Source organism: Chelonia mydas, chromosome 3 (genome assembly GCF_015237465.2).
Source record: "Chelonia mydas isolate rCheMyd1 chromosome 3, rCheMyd1.pri.v2, whole genome shotgun sequence".
Taxonomy (NCBI): domain Eukaryota; kingdom Metazoa; phylum Chordata; order Testudines; family Cheloniidae; genus Chelonia; species Chelonia mydas.
In genome coordinates this window covers 57,879,610-57,899,863 of record NC_057851.1, presented here as the reverse complement: position 1 = coordinate 57,899,863, position 20,254 = coordinate 57,879,610, and the positions used below count along the sequence as shown (strand labels likewise).

Sequence of the window (20,254 nt, the reverse complement as noted above, 5' to 3'; positions counted from 1 at the left end):
TTTAGGGATAACTGTACTTGGGAATATTTTGAAAATACCTCTTTTTTTCCCTCTCTCCCCCCAGTCCAGTCCATTCTAAGGGGAAATATTTGGTCTTCAGAAGTATTTTTGAAGGATACTGCCAGGATAAGTGATCTCTGGCAGGGATAATAAAGTAATGTCCAAAGATGGAGCAGATTCCATCAGAGGCTGGAAATCACCCTCACTTTCCTGCCAAGTCAAGTCAGGAGTTTTGACTAGGAGCCCATCCAGCCCCCTAACGAGGGCACCACTGGGAAAGAGTGAAGTTACCTTCTTTAGTCTGAAGTTGAAATCTGTCATTTTCTGTTATCTTACTAAAGTAAGTTAGCTACTTGTTTGAATTCAAACAGTCTCATTCTTCATGCTTAAGATTTGAATTTCAGCAACACATTCCTAGACTGCCTCTGAGCTCCAGCAGGCATCTGAAGGGACCCTATAATCGGGGGGCAAATGGGTTGTTTTAAATGCAGCAAATGATTCTTTAGGAGGGTTTTGTTTGTTTTTTAAATAGCATAAATACAAAAGACGTATTTTGTATCTGAGGAGGTGGCACAGGTTTGTACAACCACATTTTGAGGTCAGTGGCAAATGCCATCTTTAATCTTTCACAAAGTGGGAGTAGCCAGGAATGACTCAAGCCCTGCATTGATCCAAGCAGACAAGTCAAAGCTGCAACCTGCACTTTCAGTCAGTGTAATTGTGGGATTACATGTTTCAAAGCCACACAGTGCGTTAGCAGAAGTTAGGGAAACACTTACAAAGTGTAATTATCACTTAAACAAAGCACACACAAAGCTCAGCACGTAACCATGTGGACTGAGCATTTTCCTCCATTTTCTTACTAAGTCATCAGAAAGCGGTCATAATAAGACTGTCATGTTCCCACGATGAGTATATTCTCCTTAAAAATGTCTCACTTGAAATGCTATATAAATATTTCATTATGTATATTTTTCAAAGTTAAATATTTGCCTCCCCCCACCTTTTGCAGCCGTAAAGATCATAGATCCACCAGAATCGTCAGGTGATGATATTTTATCGACAGACAGAACTTTGCCTTTCTTTATTGATTCAAGTGACCACTCCACCTCCCTGCCTGAAGAAGTCATCATAGCCACATTACCCACTGACCAAATCACACTACTGCCAGCAGTGACTAGTCCACCTCACAGCCACTCCATTATCATAGATCAGTCCTTTGAAATAACCAGTTCACCAACGCCAGCAGCTGATAGCGGCATCCCTACTGACTTCAAAACAGGAGTGCAGGATATTGCTGCAGAACTGGACAGAGTCAACACGATGAGCACAGCAACGATGGATGAAGTAGAGTATGGCAGTGGATATATTTCCGGGTTGGCGAGCCAGCCAGCAGAAGCCACTCCAGCTCCTACACTGAAGTATGTAACCACTAGCTCCATGACGACGGCAGCCAAAGGCAAAGAGCTGGTGGTTTTCTTCAGCCTGAAAGTAACCAACATGCATTTTTCTGATGACCTCTTCAACAGGAGTTCTCTGGAATACAGGGCACTAGAGCAACAATTCATGCAGCTGGTGAGTAAAAACAGATAGTCTGCGATGTATAGTATTCGAGCACACATTAAAGAAAAAAGATTTTCCTTGTTAGCTTATATTATTGCTCCCCAGATTAGCAGAAGCAATAAAAAGAGACAAGCTACCAGGGGCATTCATCTAGAAAACGGATTTATTCTGACCAGATCAGTAAGCTAAGGAGGAGCTGGAAAACACAACTGTATGAAGTAGAGCACAGTATAGGGCCCTGTCGTCCAGTTTAATAAAACACCTTGAACTACTGTAACAAGTAACTTTTTTTTTAGTCTGTGATGCTGGCTGGGTAACAGATAGCAGTGGTTTATGAACGAGAATACATGTAAAAAAAAAGAGAGAGAAAAATGTTTACCTATGCAAGAAACCACACACACACATTCTTGGCAAGTAATTTTAATTGGCTTTTTCTTAGCTCCACTTCAGTGGTATGGTAACACTGATTACACCTAAGAATTGAATCCTTATGCTGGATTTATCATCAATCCTTTTAAAACACATCATGAGTTATCAAAGAGAATGTGATTAGATATAGATTTTCCCCAGAGATACTGCTGGACCATTGGACAACAGTAACATGCCTATTATATCGTGCTCTCACTTGCCTGGAAGGAACCCTTTGAAAATAATTGAAGTTGGCTTTTTAGTGAGGTGATTTTTCTTTATTCAGACCCATAAATTCCCCAAACACTGTGTTTCATTACAAGGAAAACTAGCGTCCATCCATCTCAGTACACTATTGAGAAAGATGCAAATACAGAGACTAATCAAGGCAAACAGAAAACTGGACTTGGTAGTTAAGCACTATTATTAAAGCCAGAAAAATAAGTTGGTGATTCAGGTACCTGGTAATGAAAAGTGAATATAAGTGAAATTAATTGCAGCTAGGCATTGATGGGGATTTAAAGTAAACCAACTTCCTGTTTTGCAGCTGCTTCCATATCTTCAATCCAACCTTACAGGATTTAAGCAACTGGAAATACTTAACTTCAGAAATGGAAGTGTGATTGTCAATAGCAAAATGAAGTTTGCTAAGACCGTTCCATACAATATCACAGAAGCTGTGCACTGTGTTTTGGAAGACTTTTGCGATGCTGCAGCCCAGCGCCTGAATTTGGAAATTGACAGCTACTCCCTTGATATTGAGCCAGGTAAGCTTATGTTACTAAAAATGTAAAAACAAAAACTGTACAGCTGACCTTTCATAGCACTGATACAATTGATGGCTTTACCCAACAACTGGAAAAACGACATTTCTATTTTAAAGACTATTAATATTGAGCTTCCAGTATGTCAGATTGCCCTTGATCTTTCATTTTAGTAGGAAATTATGGCAACCAGAAATAACTTGGGGATACTTAGAAACTTTCCCAATTATGATAATGTTTATCAGGCTATCAACACACTTTTAAAGTCATCAGCAGTGATTGGAACACATTCCATCTCATAAACCCGATCTCTCCCTGATGAATGAATATGTCAATAAACAGCCTCATTTAGCATCATACTTGTAGAGTCCTATGCCACCATTTTCTCTACTGTTTTCCCATAGAAATTGAAATCACCTCAAAAAAATCTACAGGTTTAAGACATGTTTAAATCTTCTTGAAGTAAATTCAAGTAAATCACCTTTCATTTGTGAAAATGAGAACCATCTAGTGGAAACAATGGTGTACCACAACTAAATATTCAAACAAACAAATCTCAGCCTTCTGCAAGAAGCAGCCAAAAGACCTGTCAAAGCCATTCGCAAATACCTGCAAGTATTTTTTAATCATCATATCAAAGTGAAAATATGGCAACAAATTGTGATGGTCACATTGTCCAGCCAGAATTATATTAAGGAAAATGACACAACATTACAGGAAAACATGACACAGTATAGCTCAGAAGAATGCTTTATGCCTAACTCTAACAGCTAAAAAGTGATAGTTTCAAACGCCTGAAAACTACAGTGCTGATCTACACACCAAGTAAAACTTAGCTAGAACCTAGTTCCTGTGGTGCTGATGCTGCCTTTGACATCACAGTAAAAAATCACTTCCATGAAACTAAAATATTATAGTTAAAATGGGGAACTTACAAGAGGACATGAAACTAATGTAGATGTTAATATTTTAATCAATGAACTAATTAGATGAACAGCTCTATCACGATCTCTCAGACCCCTACTGAAAAGATTTTAGTTAAAATATCCACTGATATCCTCAGGAAAAATAAGTTCATTTAACAAGCTAAAATAAGCAGCGGGATAAGTAGGAGGAGCAGAAGAGCTCAGATATAGCCTGCTTTCATGAGACTAGCCTTAAAGGTAAAGAACCAGAGAAGAAAAAGACAGCATCTGACTCAGAAAGCAGAATTGTCTCTAACAATGTTCTCCCATGATTCTCCATACAGCATCCTTTACTTTAAAGAATGCATTCCTTTAATAATGCGAGAATAGAAATGTTAACTGATAACTAGGGAGACAGCCAAATGTAATCTGAGATGAATGCACAGTACAATGCATTCAACCTGTTCTCACTACAACAATTACTAAAGGGATGCTAATACAAATTGTATCTTTGCAAGCAAATGCATCTGAACCGAAGAGATGAAGATGAGGGAAATAAAATGAGAAAGGGAAAGCTCTCCATGTAGCTGTGGAAAAGGCAAGGAAAGAGTAAATATTAACTTTAAAGACTACAAAGAGATGCAGCTGAGAGAAATGAACTACCTGCAGGACTCACCGTTTCCATGTATAAATTACAAAGTGATACGGATTCCAGCGAGAAAGTAAAACAGGATTGCATAAATATTTAAATGCATTAACATTAGCCAGACTGCTGTGAGGGGATCCAAACACAACTCCACGAACTCTTAGCTTGCTGGGGCTAGACAGAGTTCAGGTATTATCCCTGGCTTTGGGCCTCTAGGCACACACTCCATGTGTGGCCTTCAAGTCTGACATCCCACTTGACAGTGTGGACCCCGCAGCCCAATTGCCTAGGCCCTGAAACTAGTGCCATATCCTCACGCATCCCCAGCAGCTCTTGCATATTCCCCAGAATCCCACTGGAGTTGTTGGCTTTCTGGTTTGTCTTCTGGTCTACCTCTTCAGGGGCACATGACAGTGAAAGCACGAAGAGTTTGCACAGGACTCTAAACACAATTTACTCTTTACTTAACAGCATGAGAAATACACAGCTCTAGACAAAAGGCATGCATTTCCCCTCCATCAGTTACCTCACCATTCTGGAGAGTTCTTTGGGCTTGGACAGAGGCCTCTGGGATACCTGGGATCCTTCTCCTGAAGCTCAGTGTCTCAGCTCAGAAACATGGAGCCTCTTTCCCTCTCTAGATCAGCTAACTTTCCCTTACCTTGGTTGATCCACAGTTAAATTAGATCCCACTGCTACAAAAGCCTTCGCATTTCCTTCTTTTCTGCCCAAAACTTCCTGTGTTCCCTCTCTCGCTTGCTAAAATGGCCCTTTCTTTTATAAACTGCAGCACCCTTTTTCAGGTGACTTCCTGATCAGCCTCAACAGGTGATCACACATCCCTACCAAGAGACAACGCTAGCAAGCAACCTCTCCTCTGATAAACCAGGTCTCCTAGGTAAAGGCCAGTCTTTTGTCTCAAGGTTTTCACCTGAATAGACAACTATTTTAGTAGCCAACCATTGTCCCTCATCTGGTAGGTACGTGCTACAGATCTGTCAGCAAATAGTGGATCCCACATCCAGATAGAGGCATTCCAAGATACAACAATTTCATAACAACCACCAGAATTCATAAGTTGTACATAAACAGATTCCCCAACTCATTATCCATGGAAATGGACCGCCCATAGTCTGGAAAGCATGTTTTTCTAAGGCCCAAGTAGGATCAACATGACTCCAACCTGAATCAGTCAAGAGTCTGATCACTACCTTGAAAGACCATTTTAAAAGTAGTAAGTGAACCTATCAATTCTACTTTGTCCTTAGCCAACAGAAAGAATGGTAAATCCTTATTTCATGGCTGGTATTCCTTACATGAGCACAAAAAGCAAGCTTCTTGCATATTGTAAAAGTCAATTTTAATGGTTTAAAAAAGCATTCTGAATACATGCCCCACCGTTTGTGAAGAAGAGTGAATAAATTTCACATCAGAGGTACAGTGTCATCAGGAATGATGTTAATGGAAGTGGTGGCTTCTCCATTTCTTGCAGTCTTCAGATTAAGACTGGATGCCGTTATGGACGATATGCTTTATTCAAATGCAAGTTATTGGGCACATTACAGGAGTAACTGAATGAAATTCAAAGGCCTGCAATGCACAAAAAGGTCAAACAAGATAATCTAATGGTCTTTCTGGCCTTAACAATCTATGAGTCTAAGCATAATCCTAATTCTATTATGTCTATTACACACACACTTTTTTCCCAAAAATATTTAATCAAAGTTTCAATTTATTTTGACAATTTTATGTATTTATTTATTTTATTTTTACTTATAAGCAAGCTAAGATAGACACTAGTGAGAGTCATCTAGTCAATAACTAGCCTTGTAAAATGCTGCGGGGAGTCAGGATGACATATTTCAGTGGATCCAGCTAATATTTTTTGTTTCTATCTAACAGGCTTTTTATTTTATTTTTTTAAGAGAAAAATTGTTTCTCTGTGAACATTGATACAGAATTCCACTCCAGGCTAAAGCCTGTTTAAGTTATTTCACTTCCTTCTGTAAAATAAAAGCTAACAATTTTTGATTTACAAACTTATTGCTTTGCTACAAAATGATTTTTTTAATTTTCATTCAAAAATTATTATTAATACGGTAAAGAATTTTTTCTATTACATTTAGACAGGGATTTGTCAGCCTTTACAGATATTTACTTAATTATTATTGCTGACACAATGTGTTTTGTTGTTGTTGTTTTGGTTCAGACTTAGTACAATACAAAGTTCTTCGTTCCAATAACAAAGTGGATGCCAAAGTGATATCATCTTATGAGTACCAAAGATGATTTAAAACGGTCTCCCTAGTCTTTAATTTTACGGAGAAGCTAATCATGGAATTATATAGAAGGTTAGAGCTGAAAGAGACCTATTGATCATTCAATCCATTTCACTACTTGTATAGGCAGATACGAGCACCCTCAAGCATGGCTGAGATTTTCAGTGCCACCAGGGAGGACTCAGTGTTCAGTTCTCATGGAAATTGATGGCACTGGTCAGCCATATCCTCTAAAAGCTTTGAAAATCTCAACCAACAGGTTTATAGTTAGTAGGTAGGCTGTCCAACGTGAATCCTCTTTTGAAACTAAAGATTTGCCTTTCTAGGAAAAATAAACAGACGGCCCATTATTGCGGAGATAACATCCCCGGCTGACATTTTAAGAGCTGTTGATAGTTAATCTTTATACAATAGACCCATGCTGATCTCTACAGCTATGGTAAAGGCTGCATTTTCTCAGTTTGGTTTAACAGTTCAGGCTTCTCATATGCACCTTCGAGGCCCTGTTGAATTGTTTGCTATTCATTAACTGTATCCTCGGGGCTAAGGAGTTAGCCTGGCTCTCATCTCCCTCCTCCTCTCCCATACTTCCTTCCAGGTGCCAAATGATACTCCTACACTGGATCTAGCCTTCCTCACCACTGCCTCCATCTAACAGCCGCGTCATGCTGGGAAGACTCATGCTGAGTCCCCTGCTGACTTTTTGAGAGAGGCTGGGGATGAAACCTGGCAACAGGAGGAAGCAGGGCAAGGCAGTCCACAGGAGAATTAGAGGTGCTTGGGAGGAGGAAATATGGCTTCAGGCTGCAGTCCTGGCTTTGTCCTTTCTTCTAGCATCCATAGACCTTCATCTTCCCCAGTACAGTGTCTCATGGCAGCCTCCTTCCCAAACCCAGAAAACCAGCAAGTGGTGATGGTTTCATACATCTCATGAAAGGAGATTGTTCTAAAAGGTAAACCACCTTACTTCCGCAAAGCCATTCACACATGGATCTCCCCTCGAGAATGCCACCATTTCTAGCTAGTAGTGTCACCCTGTGTACAACATACAGGGACGGTGCAGTTTTTTCCTTGCCCTTAATCAGATTGCAAGCTACTTGTGACAAGAATCACATAGTACTAGCATCCCCAAAAGTAAAAGATGATGGAATCAGAATACCCACATGCAAAAAAGACTCTACAGTTCAAACATAAAAACATGACTCTGAATATGTGGGAAGGAAGCCGATTGTGCAAGAAAATATAACATAGCAATTTTCTGTGGTATCTGAGGAAAGAAAAATGTACATATTCCTTTTATGCTGAGATATCCCCACCAATTGATATAGAAGGAGCCTGGCTGTAGTGAATCTCTTTTGTTCTCTGTAGCTGCCACAAGTTCTGCCAAGTACACTGAGATAATGCATCAACGCATCCACTAATAATGTCTCTATCTTATTACAGCTGATCGAGCGGACCCATGCAAATTCATGGCATGTGATGAATTTTCACAGTGCATAACAAATGAATGGACAAAAGAGGCAGACTGCCTTTGTAAATCTGGTTACGCAAGCCAAGATGGACTGCCATGTCGGAGTCTATGTGAGATGCAGCCACATCTTTGTGTTAACGGCGGAAAATGTGAATTAGTTCCAGGAAAAGGAGCTGTCTGCAGGTAGGCAAATTATATTTCTCAATAATTCTGCTGAACAATAGTTCCTGAAAAATCAGTTACACAAAGAGTTGGAATTGAGATTACCATTTTTCAGGAGTATCAAGAGCAAGCCAGCGAGTATAAAATTCTACAGACATTTTGATCTAGGTTGTGGTATTGTTCCATTGACAAACTACGTTAGACCATGAATAGTTCCACTGAAGTCAGTGGGTCTATTTAAGGATTCAAGTACTGCACAATATCAGTAAGAGCATCACACAGTCTAGTTCTTTATTAGAAAGAGTACATTTATTAGAAAGGAAGCACCATTGACCTAGATTACAAATAACTTGAAATGATATTCTTCTTGGTGGTTCTTGATTTTCAAAATGCAACTATTCTGACATTTTGGAAAATCAAACAACATCAGTTCACATTTTTGGCTATTGGTAAATAGGTATATCTGTGAGGAATTAACTTTTGGCTGGTTTGTATGAAATACATTTTAAAATACTATTGTAAGCATATATATATATGGCATCCACCACTATAACAGCTGGCCACCTTACAAGGCATGCGTTGAGACAGTCAAGATCTTTGTATGATCAAACTTTGTATGCCCAGAGTTTTCAAAGTAACCAAGTGAGCCAGGATTCCATTAGTTGGGAAGGCATGATGTTTCTTGCAACTCTTTGCAAATTTGACCAGACACCATAAATATTTCCACAGGGAGCAAATTCAGGAGAGTGGGCCAGTTACTGAGAATGTCATACAATCCAGATACACAAACTTCCCCTTATGGCACCAAATTCTAGTGTTCAAAGGGAGGGTAGATTGTACAGTAGGTCAAAGACTATGAGGCTCTTACACAGGATGTCCAGAACCTGAGTGTTACCTGGCAGTTGATTGACTGCCATTGTAACAAGCGGAGTACAAATCTGATTAGCCCTGTCAATCATTCTTAGTACTGACCTCAAGAGGTCAGTATATGCTAATTAGAGCATTTAATATCAGCTACAAACAATAAGAACATTGAACAATTTCTGCATATCATCATGACTGCAGAAGAATTATCCACTACATTGTATACGGTTAGTGTTTAAAATGTACAATAGTTGAGTTACCTTAACTCTTTTTGCCCCTGTTGGCTTCTTAAGGCCACATCTACACTACCCGCTGGATCGGCGAGTAGTGATCGATCTATCCGGAATCTATTTATGGCATCTAATGTAGATGCGATAAATCGATCCCCGATCGCTCTGCCGTCGACTCCAGAACTCCACCAGGGTGAGAGGCGGAAGCGGAGTCGACGGGGGAGTGGTGGCTGTCGATCCCGTGCCGCGAGGACGCGAAGTAAGTGATTCTAAGTCAATCTAAGATACGTCGACTTCAGCTACGCTATTCTCGTAGCTGAAGTTGCGTATCTTAGATCGATCCCGGCCCCCCCTTAGTGTAGACCAAGCCTTAGAGAAGAACGGGATGTTGACGCTTGAAGCTCAGATTGAGTTCTGAAGGGACACTGCTGAATTCCCTATATGCAAACTCACGGTAGCAGACTTGCTGTATTTTGCAACGATAAAGTTAGCTTGGATCTAATGTCCATAATATATCAACCCAAGATCATGATTTTGCAGGGTCAGAATTTTGTCCAGAGTGTCAAATGGCCTAGCTTAAATGCAGATAATGAACATAATGAGAATGCAAGTTTATTAAAAATAATGAATACAATGCCTGTGAATTGTGTCTGGTTACATACTTATATAATGCCAGGATAAACTTTAAAAGATTGTGCAACCAAAACCAAGAAAGGTATGAAAACAGCAGATCATTGATTCCAATGGAAGTACTTCCAAGTAAGAACTTGGTAAGGCATGTCGAATTCAGTCCAATGTTTGCTTCATTTTCAAAACTACTTCAAACCTCACTGATTTCCACTTCTGATAATTTATGAACCTACATTCTCATAGAAAAGCCAGAGGTCTCACCCAACATCTTGGGAGAGGTTTATTTTATAGTAGAGTAGCATAAAGCTTTAGACAGCACTTCTCAAGTTAGAGGTTACTGCTGAGCAGTGTGTAGGAAAGATTTAAAAAAGAGATATCATTAGAGAGGGAACAAATTTCCAGGGCATTCAAGTGCAAGGTTTGGTTTGGCCTCATTATAGAGCTAGGAATCAGCCACAAAGCTCTGTTCTATATGCAAACTTCCTTAAGATTCAGGGGTGGGGAAAGAATACTTTAGTCTCCAATTGTTTTATATTAATCATCATGAACTTGAAGATATAGTCTTCCATGTATTATTAATCATGCTGCTTCACATGGAAAGACCCTTTTTGATTAATTACAATGAGAAAACTGTTCTTATACTTTGTTGGCAGTTTTCCCTGTATTTTGGACACAAGTACTTTGGATTTCCTGCCCTCAGTCTTATTTTTATGTATATTTTTGCTTTTCCCCCTCTTCCTGTTTAGATGCCCTGTACGTAGGCACCGGTTTTACCAAGGAGAGCGCTGTGCAAAGTTTGCTCCAGAACCTATACAACCCTTCATTTTAAAAGCTGTGGTTCTTAGCTTATTAAGCCTTGTTTCTCTTGTCATCATTTTAATTGTTAAGATAAGAAGAAAATGCAAATACCAGACTAATTTGGAGTAAGCAGCTCATGATTTTTCCCTTCACATTTTAAAATTAATTTTCAATTATGTTCCTTAAGTTACAGATTCTTATATAAAACAAAAATGTTCTGCATTCTAGAGGTCCTGCTCCCAACAACTGTGGCACAGAAAATGCTGTAAGAATTAATCCCATTTTTGAACATGATGAGCCCATCACTAGCTTTTGCAATATGCCTTGTAGTGTAAGTGCTTGTGTCAGTTCTTCAGAGATCATTAACCAAGGAACATTACACAAATATGAAAAAACAACTCAGTCTGAAGGTAAAATGCATGCACATACATTCTCATCCTCTTCAAAGGAAGTTTCCCCAAAATAACATGTCCACTTTCACGCATTAACTTTACAACTAAATCAGGTTTTGGTTTGTTTGTTTGTCCTCTTGCCTTAGCCATTTCAGAGCTAAAAATACTAATCCCTAAATTTACTAATAATCTATAATATTTACTTGTGCATAGGTTTCATAATAGAACTTTAGAAATTACCTTTTTACAGCTCTTCTGCATGGCTTTGGCCGTCCATTCTATCCTGATGACTTTCCTAATCATTAGTGCAAAAATTAAGCTTGAATATCCTTGTTTTAATGTTGTAGGTCACCAGATGATATTACAAAACCAAGACTGACAAGCTAGTGTCTGAAATTCTGGAGTTCCAGCATCAGCCAGGTAAGAAAGGTTTGTGACTCCATTTTCAAGAAAAGTGTACCATTTTATGTTTATTCTCAAGTTTACCATTTGTAGACGTGACTGAGAAACCTGTCCATGTACTAGTTTCATATTCCTTTTGAAGCTGAAAAGAAACATGTATATTTCGGTTGAAAATGACTTTTCCTTTGGGAGCTTGATAAGTTAGCCACATTCTATTTTGAAGTGCTTTTATGCAATACTGTGCCATTTTGTATGCCAGCTTTCAAAAGCAGTAGTCTCTAAAAGACACTAAAAGACACAAACAAAAGAACTAATGTTAATAGGAATAGTAGTCATATACTTTCACTTATTAATGCAATGTAAGGAGCTGCAAATTACTTAAATTAGGCACAAGACCTTCATACAAAAGGCACCTACATTTGAGTTTGAACAATATACTGTATTTTACTTTGTGTCTATCTATACTTCAAAATGTGTGACTTGGAGTACAGAATCTCTTGCTTGTATGTAACAAAAAGATCTAACTAGGAAGGGTGGAAACTTGATTGAGCTGAGAAGTTCTCTCTGTACTGTCAAGCTACGTCTTCCTTCTTCCTCTAGCCTTAGTCCCATCTATATGGGGTTGGCTCTGAGTCCTTCTTTTCCATCCCAGTCTGTCTTAAAGCAGTTCCTCAGAAACTCTGCAGTATGATATCTATCCATTCAGTTTTGGGTCTTCCAACCCTTCTCTTACCCTTCACTTCTAAGTTTAATGTCCTGTTCCTGTATAATCTGCCAATCTTCTTTTCACATGCCCAAGCCAGCTAAGCCTGGATTCCTTCAGAATGGATTCTGGATTCCTTCCTGGATTCTCTGTAAATAGTACCAGCTTCAAAATTCCCCAATTCATTTGTTCAAATGTGGCCTATCATTGTAACTCCAAGCATCCATCTTAACATTTTCATTTCCACTGCATTCAAGATCTGCTCTTGTCTCTTCCTCAGTGCCCAGCATTTTGAGCCATACAAAAATGAAGGCTTAATACAGTCTTGTAGGTCTTACTTTCAGTTTGATAGGCATTTTCCTAGCATAGACCACTCCACTCACTTCTCTCCATTTAGTCCAGGACTTTCCTGTTCTGCTTGTTAAGTTCATCATTGAGTTCAACATTATCCTGTGTTATTGAACCTAGGTACTTGAATTTCTGTATCTTTGTTGGTGGCTGGTCCCTCTAGACTTGCAGTCTCATTGTCTTCATATCAAGATACCCCTCTAATGCATCGAGCACCAATGTGAACAAAGAGAGGTTTAGCGCCAAGCCTTGATGTACTCCAACTCTTACTAGAAGCTGTTCAGTTTCTCCACATGGCCTAACTATGGTAACAGCACCCTCCGATGTGCCTTCAGGTATCTGTTTCATTCTCATACACCAAGAGATGACTTCTCTCAGAACAGGGTCATATAAACCTTCTCAATATTGACGAATACTACCATGCAGGGATTTCCTCTTTTTTCTGATATTTTTCCACATGTACTATTCATGAAAAGATAGCACCCATTGTTGATTTGCCTGGCACAGAGCCAAAGTTATTGTCACTGAAGTTGTGTTGGTTTGTTCCTTCAAAATATTCCACTATTATAATTTCTATGAATCATATCCTGCAAAAGAACAGATTAATTTACTGGATTACCAGAGTAAGGGAAGCAGAGAAATTTAGTGATTTCTTTTCACTGGTCTTCACCACTCAGAGGCTGTTGAGGAAATACCTACCTCAGGCTTATTCTCTTCAAGTAATAAAGATGAGGCACTGTTATAGAGGAGGTGCTGGAACACACTGGTAAAATAAAGATCTGTAAGTCACAAAGGTTGGACTGTATACACTCAAAAGTTCTGAGGAATTGGACAGTGAAGTGACTGAGCTCAGCTGCTTACAAAAATAAGTCTACTCTTAAATCAGCTACTATAGTTGAGAATTAAAAAGTTGTGTATGTCGTACCTGTCTTTAAAGGAGGCACTAGGGTGATTATAGGAATTATAGACCAGTAAGCCTTACTTCCATACCAGGTGAACAGGTGGAAATCTTAAAACACATGGTATTATAGAAATAAACTAACACAACTTCTCCATAGAAAACCATGCCTCTCTAATCTATTAGAATCCTTTGAGTATGATCGTGGGTAAAGGAGACATGGTTAACATTTTATTTGAACTATCAAAAATACATTGACAAAATTCCTCTCAAGATTAGGACAGCTAGATAGTTATTGGGTGAGAGCTGAAGTATGTCACAGATTACAAACTGGCTAAAATAACAATAGGAATACTTGGCTAATTTTCACTATGGCTAAAGTTCACAGTGTAGTGCCCCAAGATTCCATGCTAGGACTGACGCTTATTGTATTTGTTAGTGACTCGAAAAAGGTGCTGCAGAGAGAGGAGGCGGCAAAAATGTGCAGAGGACACAAAATTATTTGTGTTAGTTAGTATTGAAGCAGCAGCTGGGGAACTTTAGTGGGACCTAACAAAGCTAAATGAATGGGCAGCGCAAAGGCTCAGTTTTACAATCTGGAGAACACATATTCACTTGGCTGGGGTTTTCAAAGGAGACTACAGATGTTAGACATCCAAATCTTCTTGACTTTCAGTAGGACTTGCATGCCTAAACACGCTTTGGTCTCTTTGACAATCCCAGCCCAGATCCTAAAGAAATCATTTTATCAAGGCTTGAAAAAAGGCCCAACTCCTTCAAACAGGTGTGTGGTAGATAGAGACGGTAGAAGTGAAGGCTGTTCAGTACACCTTCACCATAGTCAAAGATAATTCTGAGTTCATAAAGGGGTACGTGAAAATCCAGTATATAGTGAAGAAGTTGAAACAACTTCTTTAGTCTCTACATAAGCTTGAAAATTGCTTTCACATGAAGTCTTATGATTACTAAGTGAAAGGTATCTGTGATTCCAAAAGCAAGGATGTGACTGTTCAGAAAAAACCCTGCTAGTAACCCAGAAATCAAGTGGTCAAACGAAAGGATTCATGACTATGAAGAACCAGACCCTTATTCTGAAATGAAAGATCCGTGCTCAAGATCAAAACCAAGTTAACCTTGAACAGGGCTAACCAATCTGAAAGCCACAGCCTGTGCTAGGGGGATCAGGATCATATGGACTCTGTCCTTTCTCCCTCCGAATATTCCGTAATGGAAGGAATAAGGGAAAGCTATATGTGAGTCTTGCTCCTCTATGCAAAAGCAGCATATCGGACACTGAAATTTGGGTTCATGCCTGCGCTCAAGCAGACCAGACATTTCATGTTGTGACTTCAAGCAAGCAAGACCAAACCTAGATCACCCCATATGTCAAAAGTCAAACCTACAACAGTCCTTAAGAGACTATCCAATGTTGATCTGATTTTTTGCAACCTAAGCCATCTACTAAGTTGCTTTTCACTCCTGCTAGGCGTGGAACTGAAGAAAACATCTCTTTCAAAATGCACCATTTGTGTGGAAGTATGTAATAGGGGAGATAATATATTATTTAAAGAATCAGGAAGGAGCTTTATCACAGCATTGCCTGTCAGAATTAGTGATGCCTGCCTTCTGATCAGCAGGAGTGTTTGAAGCAGCCACACATTACTCACAGCTGCAAGAGGTTTGTCTGAAGTCTAAGTTTGCTTGACTTTCAAAGCCCATACATTTTCAGTTGACTTAAATGCCACAACCCAGATTTGAATACCGATGTCTACCACTGTGAATGGCATCAGAGGTGAGAAGGGCATCTCTTTCCAGACATTGACTGGCACCGTCCATCAATAAATCTAATATTTGATCTCCTTAAGAAGAAAGGGTCTTATATGGATTGAGTACAAAGTTCGGTTTTCAAACAAAACTTGCGCAACCTTGCAGAAGGCACATTTGCAGCCTTGTAAAAGGTGCAGGAAGTAATCAGTTGTAACAGTCTTAGACAAAACCCCATTTCAGATCCTGCCTTTGAGAGCATTTCTTATCGGTTTGCAAGATTCTGTTAAGAACAGGATAATGCTCTCCTGGAGTTCCGAGTCGCCGCTATAAATGTCCCATTCAAAGGAGATGGACCCAAAGACCTCAAATCAAATAATTTAGAAGTACTAGAATGGAAGCATATGGGAACCTCCTTAGGTGGATCTGAGGATGATTTCTTGGATTTCAAGTCATTTGGCGCTGGATCTGCCTTATGTGGACACAGGCACTTCCCACGAAACAGCTGTTTGGGGCTGGAGGTCCCTAAGGGCTCCCCCATCATACATGGCTCAATGTATAGTTCCTTTCTCATCTGACCCAGGGGAAAAAACAGCATAAGTTTTCACTCAAGTATTCCAATCACCAGGGGTGTTTGCTGGAATTACACAATTTTGAGGGGCAGAAGGAGAGCCACAATCTCTTTTCTGCTCCACATCTGCTATATTAGGCACGTGGTCTCAAGAGTAACTGAATTATTGAAATATTAATAGGAATTTTTTTTAAAAGTACAACAATAGAAGTAAGTCAAGTCATACCACCACACAGGCAGGATTCCATTCCTACTAAGGCTGGTGGAAGGAGAACTGAGGGACCATTAAGAGACTTTTTGGAGGGGGAGGGGGAATGAGAAGGGCTATACCCTTAATTCCAGAATGATAGATCTGAGGTTCGGAAATTGTTCTGTGAGTTTGTAAGATAAGCTATCTTTACATTGAGACTATATACAGGCAAAGTCATGAAGGAGAAGGCTTTATTTCAGCTGCTAGAGCTATAGTAGTTATGGATCCATAAGTATTTCATATGTGAATCCTTCTTCAGAATATTGTATTTCATTCATTGTTTAATAATCAGGAATATACTATTCAAATGAATACTATTCATGCACCATTTCACTGAGATTTTAAGAGAAAAAACCCATAATACTAAGCACAGCAACAACACTATGACTGCTATAGCATTACCTCTATGTGCAATTAAATAGCTGCAAGTAGGGGACTACTATATTCTATTGGAAACAACTTGGAAAATCCTAGTTGATTTTAGTGAAACTTTGCCTGCCTGATCACAGTGGTTTAGTAAAACATTTTCAATTCATTTCAATTTGAGAATGCTTATTAAAGGACTTCTGTAAACCTTTAAAAAACGTTTCTTACAAGATTTTTTCTTACAGGTATTCAGAAAAAAGTTCTGCATTATTCAAGACTGGAGTTCAGGCTAAGCTATGTATAGGGGCAAATTTTGGGATAATAGAAAGTCTTACAATTTTGTGTTGAAACTGGAGCACACATCAAGTGAAAGTCACCATTTTGTTAATGGAAAGCTGCAGCCACTTTGCTCAGTGCAACAGTCAAAAAATTCATCATGAATATAGTGTTAAAATGCATTTATTAAGTGTTCAGTGTTAAAGTATAAGGCTTAAAAATTTTAATTAGTTATTTCAAAGATAAGTGATACAAGCAGATATCTTGCCGGTGTTACATTTCACTAGCAGTATGAGAACCCAGTAGAAGGAACAGTAAGTGGAATGCAGTTCCAACCTGCTTTTATAAATAGGCATGGAAACATTAGATTTTTATCAGTAAACATCAGTAATCGTCAATTTCACTGTACACACACAGAGAAAAAAATATTTCCATCAATTTTATTCAACGTTTACAGACAGGTACTATATGAAAAATGCTGCTTGAGAACTTAGTGTTTAAGTATATTTACTTTTTATTAGGGCTGTCAAGCAATTAAAAAAATAAATCACGATTAATTGCACTGTTAAACAATAATAGAATACCATGTATTTAAATATTTTTGGATGTTTTCTACATTTTCAAGTATATTGATTTCAGTTACAACACAGAATACAAAGTGAACAGTGCTCACTTTATATTTATTTTTGGTTACAAATATTTGCACTGTAAAAAAAAGAAATAGTAGTTTTCAATTTACCTAATACGAGTACTGTAGTGCAATCTCTTTATCATTAAAGTTGAACTTAAAAATGTAGAATTATGTACAAAAAATAACTGCATTCAAAAATAAAACAATGTAAAATTTTAGAGCCTGCAAGTCCACTCTGTGCTATTTCTTGTTCAGCCAATTGCTCAAACGAGTTTATCTCCTGCAAATGTAAACAATGCTGCCCGCTTCTTGTTCACAATGTCACCTGAAGTGAGAACAGGCGTTCTCATGGCACTGTTGTAGCCAGCGTTGCAAGTTATTTATATGCCAGATGTGCTAAAGATTCATGCTTCATCCATCATTCCAGAGGACATGCAACCATGCTGATGACAGGTTCTGCTCGATAACAATCCAAAGCAGTGCGGACCGACGCATGTTCATTTTCATTATCTGAGTCAGATGCCATCAGAAGAAGGTTGATTTTCTTTTTTGGGGTTCAGGTTCAGTCGGTTCTGCATTGGAGTGTTGCTCTCTTAAGACTTCTGAAAGCATGCTTCACACCTCATCCCTCTCAGATTTTGGACGGCACTTCAGATTCTTAAACCTTGGGTCGAGTACTGTAGCTATCTTTAGGAATCTCACATTGGTACCTTCTTTGCGTTTTGTCAAATCTGCAGTGAAAGTGTTCTTAAAATGAACAACATGTGCTGAGTCATCATCCAAGACTACTATAACATGAAATATATGGCAGAATGCGGGTAAAACAGAGCCAGAGACATACAATTCTTCCCCAAGGAGCTCAGTCACAAATTTAATTAATGCATCATTTTTTTACCAAGCGTCATCAGTGTGGAAGCATGTCCTCTGGAATGGTGGCCAAAGCATGAACGGGCATACGGATGTTTAGCATATCTGGCACGTAAATACCTTGCAGTGCCAGCTACAAAAGTCCCATGTGAATGCCTGTTCTCACTTTCTGGTGACATTGTAAATAAGAAGTGGGCAGCATTATCTCCCATAAATGTAAACAAATTTGTTTTCGTGATTGGCTGAACAAGAAGGAGGACTAAGTGGACTTTTAGGCTGTAAAGTTTTGCACTGTTTTGTTTTTTTAAAAAAATCTACATTTGTAAGTTGCATCTTCACGATAGAGATTGCACTACAATACTTGTACAATGTGAACTGAAAAATACTATTTCTTTTATCATTTTTACAGTGCAAGTATTTGTAATAAAAAATAATATAAAGTGAGCAGTGTACGCTTTGTATTCTGTGTGGTCACTGAAATAAACATATTTGAAAATGTAGAAAAACATCCAAAAATATTTAATAAAATTCAATTGGTATTCTATTATTTAACACTGTGATTAAATCTGGGATTAATTGTGATTATTTTTTAATCAAGATTAATTTTTTTGATTTAATCGCATGAGTTAACTGCGATTAATCGACAGTCCCACTTTTTATATTTTGACATGCAATGTTGACAATTTTAACAGTTATAAAGCTTTAACTTGTTAATCTCAACATCTACTGTCATTAAATAATTGTCTGACCCCAACAAAACTTTACATATTTAATTGTTTAATTCATGGTGAAAAGATTTATCGCTCTGAGATTTCACACTTTTGGATGGAGCAAAATGATTGCAGTTTTCCTGAAAGTAGGCTTTCCAGGCATAAAGAAACATTCTGTAAATTTTACAATGTACATAAGAGATTTGTGTTTATGATTACTCTATGGTAGCAAATAGAGTATATACATATATATGCACACACACAAATAATATATATTCAGTATACACACAGATCTCTCCTAATGGTTACCATTAAGTTTCTGCAGAAGGCATCTCTACAAGCAATGGGCAGCCATAAAGATTCCATACACTTATCACCCGTCTGTGCTGGATTGTTTCATAATCCACATTCAAATATTGATGTTACTTGTCCTATTCATAAGTCTGTCTATGCTGCATCAATGTTATACTACATTTGGGCATTGTTTACCCTTTATTGTACAACAAAACCTGTAATTAAAACTTTAAAAATGCGGTTCTACTCAGTACAGTGTACTATAGCAACATGGTACCTCTTTATTCAGATCTGAATCGTGTGTGTATTCAGAGTATTATCTGCTATTTTAGTGACAAAAATTAAGTGTTTACTTTTTAATTGTTAGTGCTGGAGAGCCACCAGAGCAAAGAGGGAGTGAGCTTTATTCTGTGTTATCTTGTGCAGTGTCAACAGAATAGATGACAAAGTTCCTGTTAGTTACAGCTGTGCAAACCATAATTTGGCATGCAGAACCTGTGTTACTGGTGCTCATGTGCAAGATAGAAGAACCCACTGAATTTGCAGGGCTGACATAACATCTTTATGATTTATAAACTGAGTATTTTGAGTAGGAAATCATTTAGACAATAAGCAGGGAACCCATGATGCTATTTTACCAAGTCACATCTCAGAGTAGAACCTCATTTAAAATATTTTTCAGTGGGCATTGAAAGATCTCTTCCAACAAATGTTAGCTGTAACTGCTGATCATATCACTTAAGAATGCGCAAAATAGTCTGTTTTTTTCCAGTGTATTTCGTATATTTCAATTCATATCAACTCTTCATTAGTCAGGCAATAAAGAAGTCACTTTTAAATGTGTATTTGAATAATGAAATGATTGCTCATGACTGTATTTATCACTATTAAATATTAATTACCAAATACACTTGCTGGATGTAAACCTTTTGTATTTCAATAAAATATAATAAAACTGTTTACTTGAAAATTGCATAGGAGATTCAATCAGTATTTAATTTCATTATCATAATTACATCCTAATTTGATGTTTGGGTCTTAAATTAATTTGGAAATAAAGAG

General features: G+C 38.2%; 1 protein-coding gene across 1 annotated transcript in view; it reads left to right on the top strand.

Moving 5' to 3' along the window:
• IMPG1 (interphotoreceptor matrix proteoglycan 1) overlaps positions 1-11,499 on the top strand; it is an 80,931-nt gene extending 69,432 nt beyond the window's left edge. The window contains exons 13-16 of the mRNA XM_043542550.1: positions 1,013-1,575; positions 2,519-2,738; positions 8,009-8,219; positions 11,460-11,499. Of these exons, the coding sequence (XP_043398485.1) occupies positions 1,013-1,575; positions 2,519-2,738; positions 8,009-8,219; positions 11,460-11,499 (1,034 nt within the window). The remainder of the gene's footprint in view (positions 1-1,012; positions 1,576-2,518; positions 2,739-8,008; positions 8,220-11,459) is intronic.
• Positions 11,500-20,254: the final 8,755 nt, after the last annotated feature.